This window comes from Capra hircus, chromosome 11, assembly GCF_001704415.2.
Source record: "Capra hircus breed San Clemente chromosome 11, ASM170441v1, whole genome shotgun sequence".
Taxonomy (NCBI): Eukaryota; Metazoa; Chordata; class Mammalia; order Artiodactyla; family Bovidae; genus Capra; species Capra hircus.
Window position 1 is genome coordinate 78,567,880 of NC_030818.1, and position 21,959 is coordinate 78,589,838.

At 37.2% G+C, this 21,959-nt stretch overlaps 1 protein-coding gene across 2 annotated transcripts in view; it reads left to right on the forward strand.

Annotated features, from left to right (window-relative positions):
* Nucleotides 361-21,959, forward strand: part of WDR35 (WD repeat domain 35) — a 52,804-nt gene continuing 31,205 nt past the window's right edge. The window contains exons 1-10 of one of the 2 annotated variants that reach the window (XM_005686978.3): nt 361-533; nt 1,242-1,359; nt 8,867-8,938; nt 10,356-10,448; nt 12,237-12,365; nt 13,157-13,290; nt 14,168-14,333; nt 14,459-14,604; nt 17,781-17,906; nt 18,896-19,081. In XM_005686978.3, the coding sequence (XP_005687035.1) occupies nt 510-533; nt 1,242-1,359; nt 8,867-8,938; nt 10,356-10,448; nt 12,237-12,365; nt 13,157-13,290; nt 14,168-14,333; nt 14,459-14,604; nt 17,781-17,906; nt 18,896-19,081 (1,194 nt within the window). In that variant the 5' untranslated portion in view covers nt 361-509. The remainder of the gene's footprint in view (nt 534-1,241; nt 1,360-8,866; nt 8,939-10,355; nt 10,449-12,236; nt 12,366-13,156; nt 13,291-14,167; nt 14,334-14,458; nt 14,605-17,780; nt 17,907-18,895; nt 19,082-21,959) is intronic. The other variant, XM_018055604.1, reaches the window with a different exon arrangement.

A 21,959-nucleotide genomic window follows, 5' to 3' on the forward strand; every position in this document is an offset into this window, starting at 1 on the left:
TCCTGTAAAGTACCTTTCCTTTTCACAGTGTTGGGACTTTGGGGCTTACACAACACCCCGTCCTTACGACCTTATTTGAATGGGCGCCCTTACTGAGCTGGTACTGAAACCTCAGTCGAGTTCCACCGCGACCGTCCGAGGTTGAGGCCGGTCCTCGGAGCCCATACGGATCAAGGACACCTGAGGCTACGAGACAGGGAACTAACAGTCGCGGCGCCAGCCGGGTCCCTGGGCAGGAAAGCCCAGAAGCTAATCCACCAGCTCCAACACCGCATTGGGCCCGCGACCACAGCTCTACCAGCAACCCCGACGTCCGCGCAGGCGTCCTACGCCCGGCGATGCACAGGCGGCGCCGGAAGTGTCCCTTCGGCGCCCCGGATGCGACCGGGAGGCGGCGGTTGCCAGGGCGACGAGAGCTTCCCAGAGCCGCTGGTACTCGCGATTTGCAGCTTAGAAGGTTTCCCGTGGCGGGCTTTGGCTGCTGGGGTCGTCCTCTCGGGGTTTCCAGGATGTTCTTTTACTTGAGCAAGAAAGTGAGTTTCCCAGGGTTCGCCCTCTCTCCTCCTCCGGTTTCTCAACCTGTAGGCGATTCTGGCATTCTGCCCGAGAGGCTATGCGTAGTGATCGAGGCTTCGCCATCCCTTCTTTCACCTTCCTGCGCGGTCCAGCCTCGGACTTCCCTTTGTCGGTTCCTGAGCCCACACAGTCCTTGGCGGAGCCAGCCGCTCTCTCGCAAGATCTTTCCTATTCCTGCCCATGGTTAGGTCCTTTTGGGGGCCCCGCAGGGCAGATCACTGTGTGCGTCCCTATCTTTCTCTGCTTCACCTGTTGCTCATCAGAATCTGATTTAAACTCGTTGGATCATCACGGACCGCTGGGCAGGAGAAAAGTAATAAAAAGGTAGCCAAAGTGTGTGTGGAAAGGGAATAAGGATTGGAGGTAGAGGTTTATACCTCCTTTACCTCCCCTGCCTTTTAAAAATTCATCAGGTCACCCTCATTGTTTTTTTTTGTTGTTGTTGTTTTTTTGTTTTTGTTTTTGTTTTTTGCAGTCACTGCTCTTCTTCTGTGGGCAGTTCTTTGTCTTTTTCCCAAATGGGCCCCGGGCAGTTAAAGGGATTATGCTTATTTTCATAACGGTTCACATTTCTGCAAGACCGTTTCTTCTGCAGCCTTCATCTCCCTTAGACTCACAACCAACCCCTTCGTGAAAAGTTGTGAGTGGCTGTGGTTGCTTTTCAGGTTGCCATGCCCAATAACGTGAAGCTGAAATGTGTATCTTGGAACAAGGACCAAGGATTCATAGCATGTGGTGGTGACGATGGATTACTGAAAGTTTTGAAATTGGAGACACAGACAGGTAAATGAATGCAAGCCCAGATGTTTGAACATAAGGGAAAATAATTTGTTCAGAGAGATATGCTTATAGTATTTGTCAGTATGCAATTCTAATTCTTCCAAAAGGAAAAAAAACCCCAACATTTTGGGGTGTTCTAGAATATTTTTGTAAGGAAGTTCAGAAAATATCGAATGTAAACCTCAGGTAGCTTTTGCTGAAATTATAGCTGGCAAATGAAAATGAATGAAGAATAATCCATTATATTGTCTTGTGCTATGTTGTTGATTGTGCTGTATTATTAGGAGTCTAATAAAAATGACATGAATCACCTTTTCAGTGAGGTCACAAAAATCTCACATTTTGGCAGCTTATTTACAGGCCTGTGTTGTTCTTTCTGCTTTTCAGATATGTTAATAATTATGCACTTAGTTCTCAAAAACAGAACATGGGATTGAAAAAATTGTTTAATTAAGTCTCTTGTGTTTTACAGCTTGATTTCTCTTTTTTTAGTTCTGTGGAATCATAGCACACAGTTTCACATTTCTTTATTATCTAGTGTTGCTCTAGGTTGGATAGCTAAACAATCCCTGATCTATATAGGAGATCTGGATAAGGAGATTGAATTGGAACCTCGGCTCTGCCGTAAGACTTCTGAATATATTTCAGCAAGTTTCTGAATATCTTTGATTTTAGTCCAGTCTTTTGTAAAATGAGGGTTTAACTAAGTCACATTTTGGATTTCTTACCAGTATTGCTTCTCAAGCTTTATCAGGTATAGGAATCATCTGCAGAGGTTGTTAAAAATGGATTTCTGGACTTAGCCCCAGAGTAGAACTGGAATGGTGTCTGAGAATTTGCATTTGTAGTGATACTGGTATTGCTGGTTCTCAGACCACACTTTGAGTAACACTGTTTTACAGCTTTGAAGTGATAGTTGTAAATATTATTGAGCACTTTCTATGTCTGGTGTGTTTAACCTTCACCGTCTAATTTGACCTCACAGTAATCTTGAGAGGTAGATATTTCAGATGAGGTAACTGAGGTGCTGATCAATGAATAACCTGCCCAAGGTCACATGGGAAATAAGCGACACAGCTGAGATTTTAATAAAAGGAATATAAAAGAATTTTACTTCATCCAAATGGAGAACTGTAGCCAGGGAGGCAGCCTCTCAGATGATTCTGAGAAACTATTCCAAGAAGATGGTTTTTAGCATGGTTTTATCTCCTGTCCAAACAAAGAATATCAAACAAAGCAGGGAGGGTGCATTCTTTTGAGGAATTTATTTGCTTCCTACGCAGTGAGTCAGTGTGGCTTTGGCTTCTGGGAAGGGAGCCTCATCATTGAAGGAGTACTAGCACTGATGTCCCAGGAAGGGCAACATGGATCTCTGTCTCTAGAATGGACATTCTTTACTTCTGGACAATGCACACTTTTCTTTGATGGTTAAAGCAGATATACAAGATATGTTTGATAGCCTAAGAAACAGACTGTTCTAGTTAGCATGAAGTTTAAGTTAATATATAAACCATTTTGACTTTCCCATACTGCAATATGTGAAAATTTCTTCCGTCAAAACTTAGTTTGTCTCAATTTCAAGCCTCATTTTTAACCACTACATGGAGGGCTCATGGACGGCCTAAGCAAAGAGAGAATAGTTGTTTTGATGTGCTAGATTAATTATATGAAATAAAAAGCAGATTTGGAAGGTAGAGACTTATGTACCAATTTGAGTTTGTCTTCTGTTGCTTAGTAATGTAATCTCTCAATGCTTTAGCTTTCTTAACTGTCTTAAAGGAAAATAAATTTTGTCTCTGTTACATTTCTCAAATACTTACAAGTATATGTACATATGTGCATGTACATATACATATTTTTATTTTGCCTAAAATATGTAGGAAGTTTTAGTCACATTAATAAATGGATTTATTATGCTGAATATTGAAGGCTTGTCAAGAAAAAATTATTTCTTTTCCTTTTATACACTTCTGATGAAATGTGGTTAGAATATTCTTTGAAATTTGTGAGCAAGATGAAAAATAGATTATTGAATGGCTTGGAATATGGAGTTAATTATTTGTTTTAAAATTTAATAATGAGTGTAAATCATGTTGAAAGAGAGAAATATGAGAAATATGGCTGGATAAGTCTTAAAATGTCAGTCTATTGTATCACAACTATTATTATTAAATATGATAGTAATAAAGTTAATATTACTCCAGTAATCATCACCAGATATTGATTGCTGAGTACATTTGAAGCACTGTGATGTGCTAAAGATGTGGCTTTGTAAGCGCCATTTTGGTGGTTGGCTACAGAATAGCTAAATAATTATCATTCTTCCATATAGTATAACAGTCCTCTACATCAGTAAAATACCTACTCTAGCGTTATTTTAATGGCTGTTTAGTATTCCATTTTGTTGGTATAATGATTTATATATATCCAGTTCTAGTGTTGGATATTTAGATGTATCCACATAACTTGTTTCCAACAATATCTTCGTATCTAAATATATTTGCTAAAGATGTTTCTTTACATGAACCTTTAATTACTTTCTGGTATACAGTTCTAGAGGTGGAATTTACTGGATCAAAGGTGATGTAGATTTATAAAGGTCCTTCATATGTTTAGCTAGTTTACCTTCTAGAAGGCTTGCATTGCTTTGCGTTCCCTGTAGTGGTGTTCCCAGTTTTCACTCTCTTGCTTTAGAAGGAAAGGAACTGTTAGAACCGATAGAGCCAGTGTTTGTCCCCAGCTTTTTACCTCAGGTTAAGATGGGGAGGTGGGTAGTGTTCTCTTGCAGGCCGCCTTGCACAGGTTTTGCTGGAGCCCACCTCCTCTCACCTTCTCAGGGCCTTTATTCCTTTTTTAGTCTCTCTCTCTCTCCTTTGAGTATCAGTCTGCTGTCTCCCTCTTTTCTCTCCCTTGCCAGCCACTTTCATGTTACAAATCTAATGGGTGGCTTTTTGTTTTTTGGTCCTTATGCACATTTGACTGGTTCTTGAACTGTTATTTTTTCAAGACAAAGAGAGAATTGCAACATTTTAAATTATTGTTATAGTTATACATATTGCTATCCCCTCCTTTATTTGCTTATAAGTTCTCAGTCTCTTTTACCAGATTCTCCTCTAACTTGAAATTCCTGAGAACTTGCTTCTGGGCTCTTTTCATTTCACATTCTCTTTAGACTTATCCTTTCATTCCCATGGCTTTAAATGCCCTCTGTGGAATGACGATTCCTAAATATATCTCTCCAGCCCAGTCCTGATTTATCAGACTTGGACATCTCAAGAATCTTTCACAGGCATCTCACACTGAACTCTTGACCTTCTCCCGTATATCTTTTCTCACTTGTCTCCATTTCAGTAAATATCTTAAATTTCACCCATTTGCTCATGCTAGAAGCCCACTTCTTCCCCTCTTAACATCACCTTCATCAACAACCCTATGCTTCTGTCTCCAGATTATCAAATCCATCCTTTCCCTTTGTCCCCTTCCGCCTCTCTAGTCCCATCCACTATCATCTCTCACCTCAGCTGGGTGAGAATCAGCTTCATGGTTTCTTGCCTCTTTCTTGTGTGATCTTAAAAACAAAAACAAAAAGAACCAGGTCATGTCATTTCCTTTTTAACAATCTTTAAAGGGACGCCAGCCGGGGCCAGAGCTGCTTGTGGTGGAATTTGAGGAGAAGGGCCCTGACTGGAGATGGCATCTCTTGCTTTTCTTGCCACTGCTGCAGACGGCGCAGTCTACTGACCTTCATGAGAGGAAATATTGCCGGAGAACAGGCATTTGAGTCAGAGAAGAAGTGTTCCAAGACCATCCAACCCACCTGTGTAGCCATCTGCACAGCCCTCCAGGAACTGCAGGCAGTGGGAGTGTCAGCTTTGTGGTGTGCCCATGCAGTGAGATTGACACTCGAAGCTTCCTGCCTTTGTTCTAGGGATGTTCATAATCCAGACCAACTCCATACTTAAAGAATGTGCTGCGATCCCAGGCTCCAGAAACAGCAGGTCAGGGGCCCATAGCTGTACCCATGGATGTGTGCATAGTCACTTGTAGCCAGTCGTGCAGAGAAGCCAGGCAGCTGAGTGATCCTGCCCGGGAGTCTGTAGAGCCTATAGCAGCTCCTTCTCGGAATCCCACCATCTCTTCAAGTGTTGCAAAAATGTCTTCTTCACATTTCGATCCTGCTTGTCAAACTCACCGTGCAACACATAATGCGAATTTCTGTTGCATTTGGGCTGCTGACCACTTTTTATGAATGCAAAATGTGAAAACTGATGTTTATGAACGTCAGCCAGGTTTCCCAAGATGAAAGTGCTCAGAGACTCGGTGTGCTTGGTTCCTCGTGTTCTGAGCAGGGTCTCCTGTTTCCTCTGTTATCTCTCATTCTCAGTGACTTTATTACTGTTAACCTTTGTAAATCCTTTGGATCTTTTGAGCTTGTGGGAGATACTTTGAATGGTTGGAATTGCTGATTTCATTCCGAAATTTCCCTTCATGGGTTTCAGATGCCTTCTTTTATTGGTGCTTCCTTTCATCATGCCTTTCAAATCCAAGGGTTATTGATGCTTTGAGAAGAGTTCTGTCAGTATTAACAGATGCTTGTTCCCATGCCAGTTTGCTATGCTTATTGGCTGTGGGGAGTTTAGTAATGTAACTTAGTGGAGTCTTGAAATCTTGGTGGCTTTACTTGACCTTACTGGAAACTTCTGAGTTTTTTTCTTTTGGATATCTGAGCTTTCAGATAGATTTTGCAGATATTTTCTGCATAATAAAGTTCTGGAGTTACTGCTAGCAAAAGACAATATTCAGATGTGGAAGCTATTTGTTTACCGTGTAAAGGAGAATTTAAAAAACATATTCTCATGTGTGTCAAAATATGTTTTGTGAAGAGGCTACACTTCATGGTTTAACAAATAGAAAACATGCGTGTGATGCAGAATTTTGAATTCAGACCATGGAAGCCAATGGAAGGATGGAACTGCTTCTTCAAACTTTCAAATGTACTGGGTCCTGCAAACACTTAGAATCACGTATCACTAATTTTACTTGATTATAGTGACCATGACTATAGGCATTAGAATGGATTTTCAGTGCTATAAGTTAAGAAATATGTTTTTATGAAATGTTTTTTAGAACTGGAATAAGGCTTAAGTGTGTAGGTACATTTTTAAAGCGATTCAATGTGTAAGAGAACCCACTGTTAAAAAAACAAGGTTCAATCTAATGTGTATGTCAACAACATTTATTCTAATTGTTTGAGAAATGATTGTGGTGTTATATATGTGTATTCTTGTTCATGCTACCAAGACAGTAACTGGATAGTTAGAACCAATGGTTTTAGAGGAACTCAGATATTTTTTTCCTCTGAGATTGTTTTCAGAATAAAGAATATATTTCATAGTAATTTTAAGATACATGTTATCTGAAAGGAGAACTTTCTTCAGCATCAACTTATAAAAATTCCCACTCTCACAAATTGTTAAGATTTTCATAAATTAGTATTTTTAAATGAATGTTTTAAATGGTGTATTTTACATGTGACTGTCAGATTTTCTGGGAGAAGGAAATGGCAACCCACTGCAGTATTCTTGCCTGGAAGATTCCATGGATGGAGGAGCCTGGTTGACTACAGTCCATGGGGTTGCCAAGAGTCAGACACGACTGAGCGACTTCACTTTCTTTCTTTGTATAGTTCCTTTTGGAGGAGGAAATGGCAACTCACTCCAGTGTTCTTGCCTGGAGAATCCTATAGACGGAAGGGCCTGATGGGCTACAGTCTATGCGGTTGCAAAGAGTCGGACGTGGCTAAGCAACTAACAGATTTTCTAAGTGAAGATTCATTTACTGAGAAGACATTTTATATTACTATATTCTTCTCTGTAGTATGATTAGTAATCCAACAGAAAAAGTCACTTCAAATAATAAACAGCCTTTAAAGGCTTACATTGCACTTTGGATAACATAAAAACTTTTCATTGCTTCTTGCAAAGACTACAGATTTTTTCCTATGCCTATCACTTCTGCCTCATCTTATGCCATTCTCCACTTATTAACCATATAGGCCTTCTTTCAGTTTGCTAAAGGCTCTAAAATTCTACCCAGGGGTTATTGCATTTGCTGCATCCTAGCCTGAAATACTTTCCCCCTTTCCGTAACTGGCTTGGCTTTTTCCAGTTTATCCCTTGGTCTCAGCTTAGATACCATTTCATCAGCGCTCCTTCCCTGGTTCTCCCTCCCTCCAATCTAAATGAACTCCCTGTCTGTTTCCTGTCTCTTATTATGCTTTTACTTTTCCCAGTTTATAATTTTATATATGGTGGTGGTTTAGTTGCTAAGTCGTGTCTGACTCTTGCAAACCCGTGGACTGTAGCTTGCCAGCTCCTGTGTCCATGGCTAGAATACAGAAGGCTAGAATACAGAAGGCTAGAATACAGAAGTGGGTTGCCATTTCCTTCTCCAGAGAATCTTCCTGACCCAGGAATCGAACCCCAGTCTCCTGCATTGTAGGTAGATTCTTCACCAACTGAGCTACAAAGGAAGCCCATTTTTATATATATGCATATATATTTATGTGGGTGTGTGAGTATCTATTTAATATCTGTTCCCCTCAGTAGACTATAAGCTTTCTAGGGGGAAAGACCTTTTTTTCATCATTGTGTATTCAGAACCTTCCTCAGTGCGTAGCAGAATGTAGACATTCAATAAATGTTTGTTGAACATGTATACTGTCATATAAGAATTGAATCGCCAGTCCATGTCTGACGTAGGGTGCAGCTTGCTTGGGGCTGGTGCATGGGGATGACCCAGAGAGATGTTGTGGGGAGGGAGGTGGGAGGGGGGTTCATGTTTGGGAACGCATGTAAGAATTAAAGATTTTAAAATTTAAAAAATAAAAAAAATAAAAAAAAAAAGAAAGAAAGAAAAAAAAAGACATCACTTAAGGATGGTTCATGTCAGGAAATCTGTTCATGCAATAGATCATAGCGGTAGGCCCAAGAAGAAAAAGACTCTCAACTATTTTTAAGTTGCAAAAAATGACATTTACTAGAATCAAATGTCTATTCCTAATAAAAAATGCCTACAAAATTAAAAAAAAAATGTTTGTTGAATGAATGAATGAATATAAGATTCTGAAAAATCTAATAAAAATTAGTTTCCCAAATCTTTGCTTTTTGATCTCACTTTTGCTTCAGAGTTTTCAATCTAAAATCATAAATACTTCTTTTTTGTTGTCTTTGGGAAGGAATAAGTAGCAATAATAATTACTAATTATATTTAATATGCTAAATAAACTTTTCTTTTATACATTTTGCTTTATTTCACCAGAATAATATCTTGCAAGGGGGTACGTGTTTATCCATATTTCTACCATGGGAAAAATAGGTCAGAATAAGGCATTCTTTAAAAAATTATTCTAATATTATTTAGGAATAGGAAAAAAGCAAGAAATATAAAAATCTTATAATCTGTCACTTTTATATATTTGCCATAGTATGTTTTGTTTTTGTTTTTTCAGATGATACCAAATTGAGGGGTCTTGCAGCCCCTAGTAACCTTTCTATGAATCAGGCTCTCGAAGGTCATAGTGGTGAGTCATGTAAATTTTAAATCATATTTGAATAGTATTTTTAGGTATTGAGAACCACTTGTGTGTGTATGCTTAGTCGCTCAGCCACGTCTGACTCTTTGTGGCCCCATGGATTGGAGCCTGTCAGGTTCCTCTGTCCATGCAATTTTTTAGGCAGGAATACTAGAGTGGTGCCATTTTCTTCACCGGGGAATCTTCCCCACCTCGGGATCCAACCAGAGTCTCCTGGAGCCAAGGAGTCCAGTCCACATTGCAGGTTGTTTCTTTACCCGCTGAGCCATCGGGGAAGCCTTGGAAATGACTTGTGTGTGTGTGCTAAGTTGCTTCAGTCGTGTGTGACTCTTTGCAACCCCAGGACTGTAGCCCACCAGGCTCCTCTGTCTATGGGATTCTCCAGGCAAGAATACTGTAGTGGGTTGCCATGCCCTTCTCCAAGAAATTACTTCCTTAATGCAAAAATGTCATTGTTTAAATGATGGTCTTATTTAAAGTAATCACTTCTGTTTAGCCATGGCCTAGAGTCATTTAACAACTTTCACATGATTAAATAGCATCTTCAATAGGTATGAAAAAAGTAGCTATTATTTTATATATTAAAAATACTATCTGTCTATGGATAGGATGCCCTCCTTTTTAAGAGTCTGTTTTATGGTCCCAGATTAATGTAGACTGAAGAGACATGACACCTGAATGTACTGGATGATGCTAGACTGGATCTTGAAATGAGAAAAACAGCTATCTACCATGGGCATTATTTGGACATTTGGTAAAACTTAAAAGTGGACCGTGGGTTGGAGATAATAGTGTATGTGTTAAAATTTCTAATTTGTAAAACGGTTTTGAAAGAGAATGCCCTTGTTTTTAGGAAATATACAGTAAAGTATTCAGGGATTGAAAAACTGAAAAAAAACATTTGTTCACATAACCCAGAGGTTTACGATATGCTCAAGAGTGTGTTACTAATAGAATAGAAAACAAGGTGTGGTGCAGGGGGAGAGATTCAGAGACATTGCTTTGACAAATACCTCCCCCTCAAAAGAAAAAAAAAAGTACTTAGCATGATGTCCTTTGGGCATCATAGTCCTTGGGAGTCAGGCAAATTGGGAAATCTTACATATTTGTATCTGTCATCAGATCTATGGCAGCTCTTATAGCTGATCCTAATTAGTCCCTTAGCTGGCATAAAATAGGAATAAACATGAAAATTAGTATTAGGCATTGTTGTAGAAACAAGTGATAATAGTAACTGTGTTCTATGAACATTTTTGAGTAATTTTAGACTGGTTAATTGCCCAGAAATGGTACTGATTTTAACATGCTCTCGGCATTTATTATAAAAATATAAATTTGAAATTAATCGTAGCTTCTTTTTTTTTTTTTTTTTTTTAGTTTCTAAACTGTTTTTATAAATTTTTAGGTTCTGTTCAAATTGTAACATGGAATGAACAATATCAGAAGTTGACTACCAGTGACCAAAATGGGCTTATCATTGTTTGGATGTTATATAAAGGTATATTAAGACACCTTATTTAATCTTCCACAGATTGGAGTTTGGATCACAGTAGTTGAACTGAGAAATAACATCTTTGAAATAGACCCTTTTTAACCAGCAGTAGGAGTTCACGGGGGTGATATTTCCAAATTTATGGATTCCTACTTTTCCCTTTAACCTTATTTCTTTTGAACTGTGACCGTGCATTAAGAAAGTGAATTATATGACTGTTGGTTATCTTCAAACTGAGCTTAGATTCTTGGCAGAATAGTTTCTGCTTGAGATAGCTCTTTTTTTCAAGTTTCCAGTAAGAATTCATTTCTCTGTGGTCAGTGACTGAAGTTAGTTTAGTAGATAAAAACACATTTATGAAGAAGTCAAAAGCAATAATTCATTTCCTTTAATGAGTCAGTTAGCTTCCTTTCCTTCATGGATATAGATTTTCATCTCAGCACTGACTGCTGGCTCCACATTGGTGCCTTTTGCCCAGAGTTGAAAGAGTCAGAGAAAGATTAATTTAGGTGTATCACTGTTATCAGAAAAATAACTCATAATACATGTTCTCTTGAGGCCTGTAGGCATCATCTTTGAATGAAAAGGGTACCTTAGCTCATGTGTGTGGTTTTAAAAATGCTTAGGGTATATACCTTTAAAAAATTCTTAATTAAAATATGCTGTAGTACACAAATTCATCTATTTTTTAATTTTTTTATTATTTTTTTTAATTAAAAATTTTTTAATTTTTACTTTATTTTACTTAACAATACTGTATTGGTTTTGCCATACATTGACATGAATCCACCACGGGTGTACATACGTTCCCAAACATGAACCCCCCTCCCACCTCCCTCTCCATAACATCTCTCTGGGTCATCCCCATGCACCAGCCCCAAGCATGCTGTATCCTGCATCGGACATAGACTGGCGATTCGTTTCTTACATGATAGTATTTTGAAGTTTATGTCTGTGTATGTATGTGTGGGGAGTAGAATGTGAAAGTACACGAGATTAGAGTGGGTCCTCTCTGAGCCTCAGTCTTGATGGGTAATACCCTGTTCTGACTGGTTTTTCCATGTTACTTAATTACTTCCTTGGCTTTAGGCCAGAATTGTATATATGGGAATGTAATAAAGCCTTTTAAAGAACAAAAAAAAACCCAAAATAGCCTTATGATATGCCTCACATTTGATTATACCTTGAAACAAGTCACATCTCACTTCAACCCCACGTAAATAAATACAAGAACGTTTTTGTCACATCAGTGATGTGATATCACTGATGTGATGTGAACTTAAAATTTTTTTCAGTCTTCTAGTTTTTACATAATATGCTTACATTTAACATGCCTCCAATTAATCATTGGAGAGTTTGGGTATACTTATGCGGTAATTGTGGTTATTCTGTTTTTTCCTTGCTTACTATCTGAGGTGCACTCAAGTGGGAAAAACCAGTCTTTGAGAAAAATCACTCATTTTGGCTCTTTGTAAGCAAATGAAGTTTTATTTATTTATTTATTTTTGAAGTTTTATTTTTTAATTGATAGAAAAAAGAGAAAAAGGATAGGCACTTATTGTGTTTTCTTTGATCATCTTTGAAGCAATTATTAGTAAAGGCATGAGTTATTTTTTTCATCTCGTTCTGTTGATTTGAAGATTTTGAAGATTTTGTAGTTTAAGGTCTTAGGTTGTGGAAAACTTTGCAGTTATTCGTCCCATCGTCTATTTTATGGAAAGTTTCCAACTCTGAAGTACCATTTATCAGATGTGAAAGTTTTGACTTGCCATTTGTTTTCCTTTGTGAATACAGGCTCTTGGTATGAGGAGATGATCAACAACAGAAATAAGTCAGTGGTTCGAAGCATGAGCTGGAATGCTGATGGACAGAAGATCTGCATCGTATACGAGGATGGGGCTGTGATAGTTGGTTCAGTGGATGGTAATGCATTTTGCACCCAGAGCTAAGGTCAAGATTTAGCTGAAGTTTTGATATTTAGAGGTTTAAGTGTTATCATATGTTAGCATTCTTACAGAAAAGTAAATATGAAAAAGAGAAAATAGTTGCTGTACAATTTGATGACATTTAAGAATCACTTAAGTCTTACTGTTTAGTCAGTAAGTCGTGTCTGACTCTTTTGTGACCCCATGGACTGTAGCTCACCAGGTCCTCTGTCCATGGGATTTCCCAGGCAAGAATACTGGAGTAGGTTGCCATTTCCTTCTCCAGGGGATCTTCCTGACTCAGGGACTGAACCTGTGTCTCCTGCATTGGCAGTCAGAGGGACTAGATCAGAGAAAGGTAGAGGGATTCACTTTAGATTGGTGTCTTGTTGGGGACATACCTCTGCCTTTGTATTAGGAGGCAAAGCAGAAAGAGTAAGTGTGGATTCACTTGTGTTCTGAATGTTTGAAAGTAGGAATGGGTTTTTTTTTTTTTTTTTGAAAGCTTTTATTTTCTTTCCAAAGTAAAAGGTGAATTCTTCTGCTAATTGGGAGTAAGGTCCTGAGTCAGAATTTAGAAGAGAAGGGAGAGAGTTGGAAACAGCTGCTATTTCAAATGCTTAGTAGGGTGTTTGGCACATAGTAGGTGCTCAGTAAGGATCTAATGACTGAATAAATGCTGTGAAGAATGTGAGAGCCCTTTAGGGAAACAAAGATGTCTAGAGCAGTTGTTAGAGAATCGTGACCTTGAAATTTTAATGAAATAATTATGTTTTATGTTTGCTTTAGGGAATCGCATTTGGGGAAAAGACCTGAAGGGTGTGCAGTTATGCCATGTAGCATGGTCTGCAGATAGTAAAGCCTTACTTTTTGGAATGGCCAATGGAGAGATACACATTTATGATAATCAAGGGAATTTTATGGTACGCATATATATACGTTTATTGTTACAACTTTGTATGCTTATTTTGTATATCATTTTAATATGTATACACACATTTATTTATTATGATAATTTGTGTAATCAAGATAGTCTTTAATTCAGGTTTTTTTTTTTTCCTGAATTTGTTTTATTAAGAAAACATTCGTGTTGCTTCAACATAAATTAGTGCTTTTAGTTCTGATTTTCTGGCAGCTGGAAAAGACAAAACTGCAGTGTGTTGAAACTGAGGAATGATGGGTAGGATGATGTGAAGTTAACCTTTGTGTCTTCCGGTATCCAAAGCTGAAGTTTACATGAGATACCAAAGATATTTTTTGTAGCAAGGTATTAAAGCTTGTGAAAAGGATGGCAGGCTTATACAGTAAGGGACAAAAATCAGGTCCTGGAAAGAAAGCAAAATAGAATAGGCTAGGATAGAATCTCAAGGAAAGCTCTGGCTTTGTGAGATCTAGCTATGGCAGATCTCTGACCTTACTTATGGGGTGATTTGTTTTTAGTCAGGGTCAAGACATCACATGAATCCACTCAGTGGAAGTGATAATAACCAATATCTACATATTGCTATTTGCTATTTGACACTTTGCTATTTTCAAAGCACTTTTGTATACCTTTGATCATTTGAGTCTCACAAAACTCTATGAACTTTTTTTTTTACTTTTTTTTTTAATCCTCATTTTAAAAATTGGGAAAACTGAAACTCAGGTGAAGTGATTTGCCCATGGTTGGTGAATCAGTAAGGAGCTTGCATTCAAAACCAGATTTTCACATTTCAGTGTGCCTTCTATAATAATACTCTATTCACACTAATCATACTACTGTTTTCAAATATAAAATACTAGCTCACTGATTTTATTTAGGTGAAAATGAAGCTGAATTGTTTAGTGAATGTCACTGGAGCAGTCAGCATTGCTGGAATTCACTGGTACCACGGCACAGAGGGTTACGTGGAGCCAGATTGCCCCTGTCTCGCCATCTGTTTTGACAATGGGAGATGCCAAATAATGAGACATGAGAATGACCAAAGTATGTAATTTTTCTTTTTTTTTAAATGTGGAGAATTAAAAAAATATTTTAAAAAATCGTTCTTAAGATTATAAAATGTTCTCTTGGCTAAATATTTTACCATAATTCCTTTTGTTTTGGACTAGATCCTGTTTTAATTGATACTGGCATGTATGTAGTAAGTATCCAGTGGAACCATGCTGGCAGCGTCTTAGCAGTGGCAGGCTCCCAGAAGGCCATCACTCAGGATAAAGATGTAAACACTGTGCAGTTTTATACTCCATTTGGTGAGGTAAATGTCTCATTAAAGATTTTCTCTTTCTTTCTTTCCATCTAAATATCCAGTGAATAAGGTGGGGGAAGAAAGAGTGGAGGAAGGGGTATACACGGGTCACTTTTTTTTAAAGGGACATGTTAAATAAAAATGATCAACTACCAGGTGTATTTCTTTGATTAATATCCTCATAAGCCTTCATTTTATCATGGAATTTATGTTATAATCTTTACATTTAGAAAACCAGATGTTTCATGTAAGAAATCACTGGGGAATAGTTATTGAGAATATTTTCTCTGTAATACGCATATGCATCTTTTTCACAGGTGGTTTTTGAGTTGTTTTTAGTGTAATTTAGTTGTTTCAGATTAATTTTAGGGGGTTTTAACATGATATATTAAATGTGGATAGGTATTAAATATACATAGCAGTCTGTCCTCCCAAACTTCTGTTTCAATTTGTTGTGAAATAATTGCTTGTTTTAAGAAAATCTATCTTAAGAATGAATCTTAGGTGCTATTACATTAAAAATAAATACATTAAAAAAATACTATCCTTCTCAGTATTACTATTAATAAATTTAATTTTCAAAGAGAGTTTTCTTAAAGCAGTAGTAAATATCAAATAGGAGAATTAATATGTTGTTCATTTTAAATTATTGAGAAAGTGAGAAGTTAGTAACTAATATTAATAAGTTTTTACCTATTTTATTTTCTAACCATAGCCTATATTCGGTTTCTTTTGGATATCCTGTTGGTTTTTATAAATTCACCACAAACTTCAATAATTTCTTTTTTTGGCTATACCAAAGTCTGTACCAGTTGTTTTTACTATGTTAGTATTTTTTTTTCTGTATTTTAATAATTTCTGTCGGGGTAAACAGTAGTGTCACATGGTGCTGAAAGTTACCTAGTAGAATGTTCTCTACAGTATAGGTGGTCTCTGTTCATTATCAGCTAATAATATTTCTGGTAGATGCTAAAAGCTAATGAAAAACAAAAGTACAGTTCTCAAGGTTCCTAAATAATTAAAAATCTGAATTCTAGTTATCTCAGTATTTATAGCCTTCTTTTAAATTCACATTCTTTGCTGGTTATTTTTATCTGTTGCCATTGGCTTATTTATCACTGTATTATTCAGCTTATTGTTGTTAGTTCAGTCTTCTCTAGGTAACATGCATTCAAAGGCCCATATGCTTTATCTCGCAAATCACTGTGTTTTGTGTTAAACTGAAAACTGTAAGTGGCTTTTGGTATAGTTGTAATTAAAATGTATCTAGCCTAGTCCTCGGGGTATTTGGTCACTTAATATTTTTTGAATAAGTGAATATATGAGGTATTTATTTTTGGATCTGTGTTATTGGGAAGAACTTGGAAGGAACTTAGCTAGAGATGTCAACTTAAGGAAAACCTCAGGGAAGAGTTCACTTTTGATTCTGAGGGCTAGGATCTTTTGGTCTTTTCAGTGTGGTCTTAGCTATGGGAGGGGATGACAGAGCGTGGGGTTTGTCATCTGGCCTGGCTTTGGCTTTGAACTCTGTTTCTACGGTGCTGTTACACTCAGAGAAGTTACTTAACCTCTAAGACTCAGCTAACTTATTTCCTCAAGACTCTACTGTAAACATTAAAGGAGGTAGCAGTGGGAAAATGCCTACCACAGTGCTCCGTGAGTGCTCCTAAAAGTCAGTTGTTCGTCCTTGCTGCTGCCACCCCCTGCCATGTCGGCAGAAAGAGATGGCAGTCTTCTTCTCACAGTGTGGGTGTCAGTACCGAGAGTCATGTTGTGAGAGCCTGTTTGTTTCCTCCGGCTTCATACAGGCAGCAGGACAGACAGAGTGCACCCTCCTAGGTTAAAACAAGCCCCCCCCCAAAACCCATTGGATGCCATGGCAAAATGGAGTTTAATATATTAAATTTGATTTTAGAGCATATCTGCTGAAGAACGAGGGATACCAGTATAATTTATGAAAATTCTGGGGAGTATACTGTTTTGTGAAATACACATAGATTAAAAATGTTTTCTTTCTATGGCTACATTAAAAAGATCTTTGTATTCATTTGTTAATTTAACCTTTAAATATACTGTCAGTATACAAAGAAATTCATTTGATTATATTATACATTTATTTGCTTGATAGATTTTTTTATTTTTTTGCACTTGTTTGCCAAAGAATCTATTAAGGGATAGGGAAATAAAAGTGAATATGAGCAAGTTAGTGCTGCCAAGTAGCTCACTGTCTAAATTCTCTGGAACCACAGAGGAAGGCAAGAAGGCAGGAAGTAATATTTAAGATGTATCTTAAAGGGTGAATAGGAGCACTCCAGGAGGACAAGGAATAGTTGGATGGGGGAGTCTTGCGGGAAAGGATTTCAGCAGAATAGAGATTATATGGGCCAAGGGAATGGAGGCAGAGTAGTTCCCTCATGAGGAGAACATGGTAACTATGGTTAACTCATAGGGTATTGAGCCACAGAGTTTTGGGCAGATGGGGGAAAGGCATTGAATACTATTCCAGAGAGTGTGATGTGGGTAGCTACTGATTTTGAAAAAGTATTAAACATTTTTAAAAGCAGACTAGGATATGATTGTATTGGTGTTCCAGAATGATAGTCATGGTAGCAGGGATTGAATTGGAAGGGTGGGAATGAAAGAAGAGACAAAAGGTAAATTGTGGTTAGGAAGCTACTAGATAGTTCACTCAAGAAAGAAGGCAGTTGTGATGAGGGAAAGGAGTGAAAGCAAAAGGCTGGGCATCTGGTTGGCTGTTGAGGGTGGGTGGAGGCTGAATAAGAGGCAGGACTTAAGGACTGAGTTTACTCCTCCAAGATTTCATTGCATCTAAGAAGCACAATTCTTTCCAACCCTAAATTGGGATGCATCTTAAAGTCAAAGTTGTCCTATTTTAACTTGCAGCACTGTTGTTTTTTTTTTTCCTAAGTTGGACATAAAAATAAAGATGCATATTTAAATCTCTGGCATCTTAGATTTGATGAAATTTGATACTGAATTCTTTGGCTATAGTTTGTTAATTTCTCCTATCATACATTTGTTTTTCATTATAAAAATGGAAAATGATTTGAAGTATGTAATAACCTTTCATAAAATAATTTTTGTACTGCTTTTGATCTTTGTGAAGTGATAGGTGGTATTTTATTTAATTGTGATACTTTAGTTAAATATAATTTATTTTTCAGCATCTGGGTACTTTGAAGGTTCCTGGAAAGCATATGTCTGCACTATCTTGGGAAGGAGGTGGACTGAAAATTGCACTGACTGTTGATTCTTTCATATATTTTGCAAATATTCGACCTGATTATAAGGTGAGTATTAAGAGCAGTTGTAAAAAAAAAGATGTTTTTTATTATATAATTTTATTATGGTTGAAAGTATAGTCTCTATATTTTGTATATATTCATAGCCACTTTGTTTTAGAAAGCAGCTGAAAGGAGGCTTTTCAGTGTGAACAGCGTAGAATTAGTAAACTAGTAAGCTTTTCTGGAATACTGTATATAAAGAGTACCAAGAGTGTCAGTGTGCCCCCCGAAACAGCAGTAAAGACAATGTTAATAATGTTGACACTGAATATCAATTTATCCAAACTTATGTATAAATTTGTCGGGAGAGGGAAAGCTCTAATTTCTGTAATCAATACACATATGATATGGAAATCAAAACCCAAACAGTTTTCAGCTAAAAGAGTTGTAACTGGCTACCCCGAGGAGGAAATTAGGCAGAGGGGGTCCTGCATTTTGTTTTGTGTTGAATTAACCATGCAGAATTATTTGACTATAAACTGTGTGCATATGCTACTCTGATAAAAAACAAATATAAAAAATGTGGATGAGAGAAAAACGGCAAAGCAACTGTCTTTGAGTTTTGGCTTCAGGACTTGGAATTGAACTTCAGAAGGGATCACTCTTGCTGTTGTCCCCCACACGGCTATTATTGACTATTGAAAAATCTGAAACTTTCACCAATGAAGCTTAAATCTTATAAATTAAAATGAGGAAAGTTAAGCCCAGTTTATTTTTGCAGTGCCTTTTTTTTTTTTTTTAAACTGTGTTTATTACTTTTTAGATTTGTTATTTTAGGGAGAAGAGATATGAAGCTGAATATTCCGTCCCTGTCTTTTCTATTTCTAAAGGATTTACTTTTGTCAGCACCGATAAAACACATACCTGCAATATTTCTAGAGGAAGAAAATATAATAATGTGGCTTTCCCAACATTAATTGCTATTTCTCTCATCCTTTCTCTTCCCTCCAACTTCCCTCATTCTGTTCCCTCCTTCTTCCTTCCTTTCTTCCTAGTGGGGATATTGCTCAAACACCGTAGTTTATGCTTATACCAGACGTGATCGTCCAGAGTACTGTGTTACCTTTTGGGATACAAAAAACAATGACAAATATGTCAAGTATGTGAAGAGTCTCATTTCTATTACTACCTGTGGAGACTTCTGCATTTTGGCAACAAAAGCTGACGAAAATCACCCTCAGGTAGGTGTTCCTTGATATCTTAAAACTTAGATGGGTTTATCTACTTGGCTGAATTGGGCTCTAGTTATCTATCTTCTCAAGCATAGCCTTTCTGCTGGCAGGTACAGAAAGTGTTGGGTCTATTGGCCAGGTCTGTCTAGACCTCTGTTTGGAAAGTTCTGTGGCTCCATTGGTTCTCTGTCCCCTGATTTTTTTCTCTGATCAGTTAATCCATTGGCAGTTTATACTGACTGGTACTGAAGCTTTTTGTCTATGAAATATACTTAAAATACCACAGTCCTTTTCCAATTTAAAATTCCATAAGTAAAAATGAAAAACCAGATGTCTAGTACAAAGGCTCAAGAAATTATGTAACAATGGCCATTTATAACAATTTGAGTAGTTTTGACATTCAGAAATGTACTTTTATGCGGAGTTATATTGCTTTAAAAGTCAATGTCTCATAACATAAAATATATAATATAAATAATGCCCTTTTAAAAAGCCTGCTAGCCATTTAAATATTTGCAGAAGTATGCACATTTTTCAAAAAAGGACTACCAGTGTCTTTGATAAATTATTTTATCCCACTAAAAAGCATAGAATTTTTACTTGAAAGCAGCCATTTGAACAGTCACACTTGGCTCTGTTCTCTCCTGAAACTCACTGAAACAAAGGGAAAGGTTTTTTTAAAAAGCCACAACCCTTCAGCGACCAGAAAGGGTGAGGAAATAGCAATATAATTTTGGAGTTTAGAGAGTAGAGGGATTAGTGGTAATTACCTTAGCAGACCCAGGAAAGTGAAATCCTCTCTCCATCAGTGGAGAAAGGAATAAAGCAACCAGTTTGTATCACAGAATCCCAGAGACATGGGACTTGATGGTGGTACCTGGTAGGAGAAAGAGAGTATGCAGGAGAGTACTTTGGGGGAAAATAAAAAGGGTGTATAAAGAAGCAGATTTCTAGATTCCCTCCCTCTCTGAGCCTCTGAACAGCTGCCCTTTTCACTCGCAGGGAGACTGGTTTGCTCTCCAGAGAGGACACAAAAAGTCTCTGCACTGAGAGGCACTAAGCATAGGGAAGAGTAGAGGGACTCTTGCTGAAAAGAAGGCAGTTAAATGAATCCTGCCCCAATCTTCTGTTCCCGCTTGGTTCCAGAACAGATTTCATGGGATCAGGAATCATACTAGCATTTGACTTGTCAACTTAAAATACTTTGGAGAATTGCTTTCAAAATTCTGAAGGAAAATGTTTTCCCACCTTGAATTCCATACCTTAGGTAAACAATTCATTAAATATAAGGGTGGAATAAAGACATTTTTAGATGCACGAGATCACCAACAATTTACCTTCTGAGCTTCCTTAACTTCAGAAGGGACTTCAGGATATGGTTCACCAAAATGAAAAACCAGGAAGGAGGAAGAAACAAGGTCACCTGACGACCGTGGTGAGGAGTGGTACCAGCTGACAGTTTTGCACGTGCTGAGAGAGTGGATCACCAAAGGAGAGCAGGCCACGTGGCTCCAGAAGAAATTCAAGATGAAATTAATACAATCTTTAATGTGGTTGAGCTCCTGAGGGGAGACATACGTAACTGGGAGATAATGGGGGACTTGAGTTAGTGTTAAATACAGAGAAAACTAAGCAAAGAGAAAAAAATAAAGGCAATTATCCACAACAGGGAAAGCAAAATTTGCTTGAGAGGAAAATAAATCATGTACCTGACTCAGCTGTGAATAGCATTTATGGAGTCAAAATAATGTAGTCACTGAATTAAAAATTAAAGTTGTTTAAAAATTGAACTGTAATACCAGTGTAAGCCCTAAGTTCTGATATAACAAAGTTATAGTGGAAAGATGGAGGGGTGAGAATGTGAGGTGGGAGGCTGGGCAAGAAGGGTGAAAGAGGGTCGCATGCTTAGTTTTTCCGGTGGGTAGTGGTGCATGATGTTGCAAGTTGAAATAAAATGAAGCAAGAAGCAGCACTGTAAACACGTCACTTACACTTGTGGAGGTAAATATCAAAAGAGTGAATTACAGGAGCTGAAAGTAATTACTCTCGGCAGCAAGAAATGGGAAGTTGTGGGGATTTTGTAAGAAGTCTCATTTGGTTCTTTAAACTATGAGCTGAGCATGTGAATGATAAGCATGTAATGCACTTGTATCTTGTGGCAGTAAGTAAGCAGTGGAAGAGTAAATCATGGTATTTTACCATTTAGTTTATGAAATTAACCAAGTTTTGAGACACTGAGAAAAGAAAACATCTGTGCATAAATAGAACATTGAGAATGGGCTTGTTTGAAAATATTATTCTAATCAGAAAAATATCTGTGTAAAATAGTATTCTTAGTACTAGATATGGAGAAGATGACTAATAGCAAAAAATGAAATTATCATTATACATTATGCTTGATTATTTTTCCTAATAGGGATCATTGATAATTATTTGTGTATATGTTAATCATTAGCATTTTAAGTTATTTTCGGTGGGTTGGATAATGTTTTTTTTTCCTGAATTAACTGAATTTTTCTGAATTTCTCATGTCATTTATATATTGCTTCAAAGGAGGAGAACGAGATGGAAACATTTGGTGCAATGGTAACAAATTAAGTTAGCCTTTATATTAGCTGGTTATAGGATAAAAATGAGTTTTGAAGTTATAGCTCATCAGCAATTTTAGAAATATAAATAATGAAATGTAGTCAGTATACTTGTGTTTCTTAAATGGTCTCTTAAAAACTAGTGTTCCACTATATGTAGAAATCAGCCTTAGTTTAATTTTAGCTTATATTTCTTTACTTTGTGCTGTAGATTATCTTTGCTATTCTTTGTATTTAATTTTTATCAATTCTTTCTATGTTAGTGATACTTGAAAAAGAGATAAACATGGTTTGTTAAG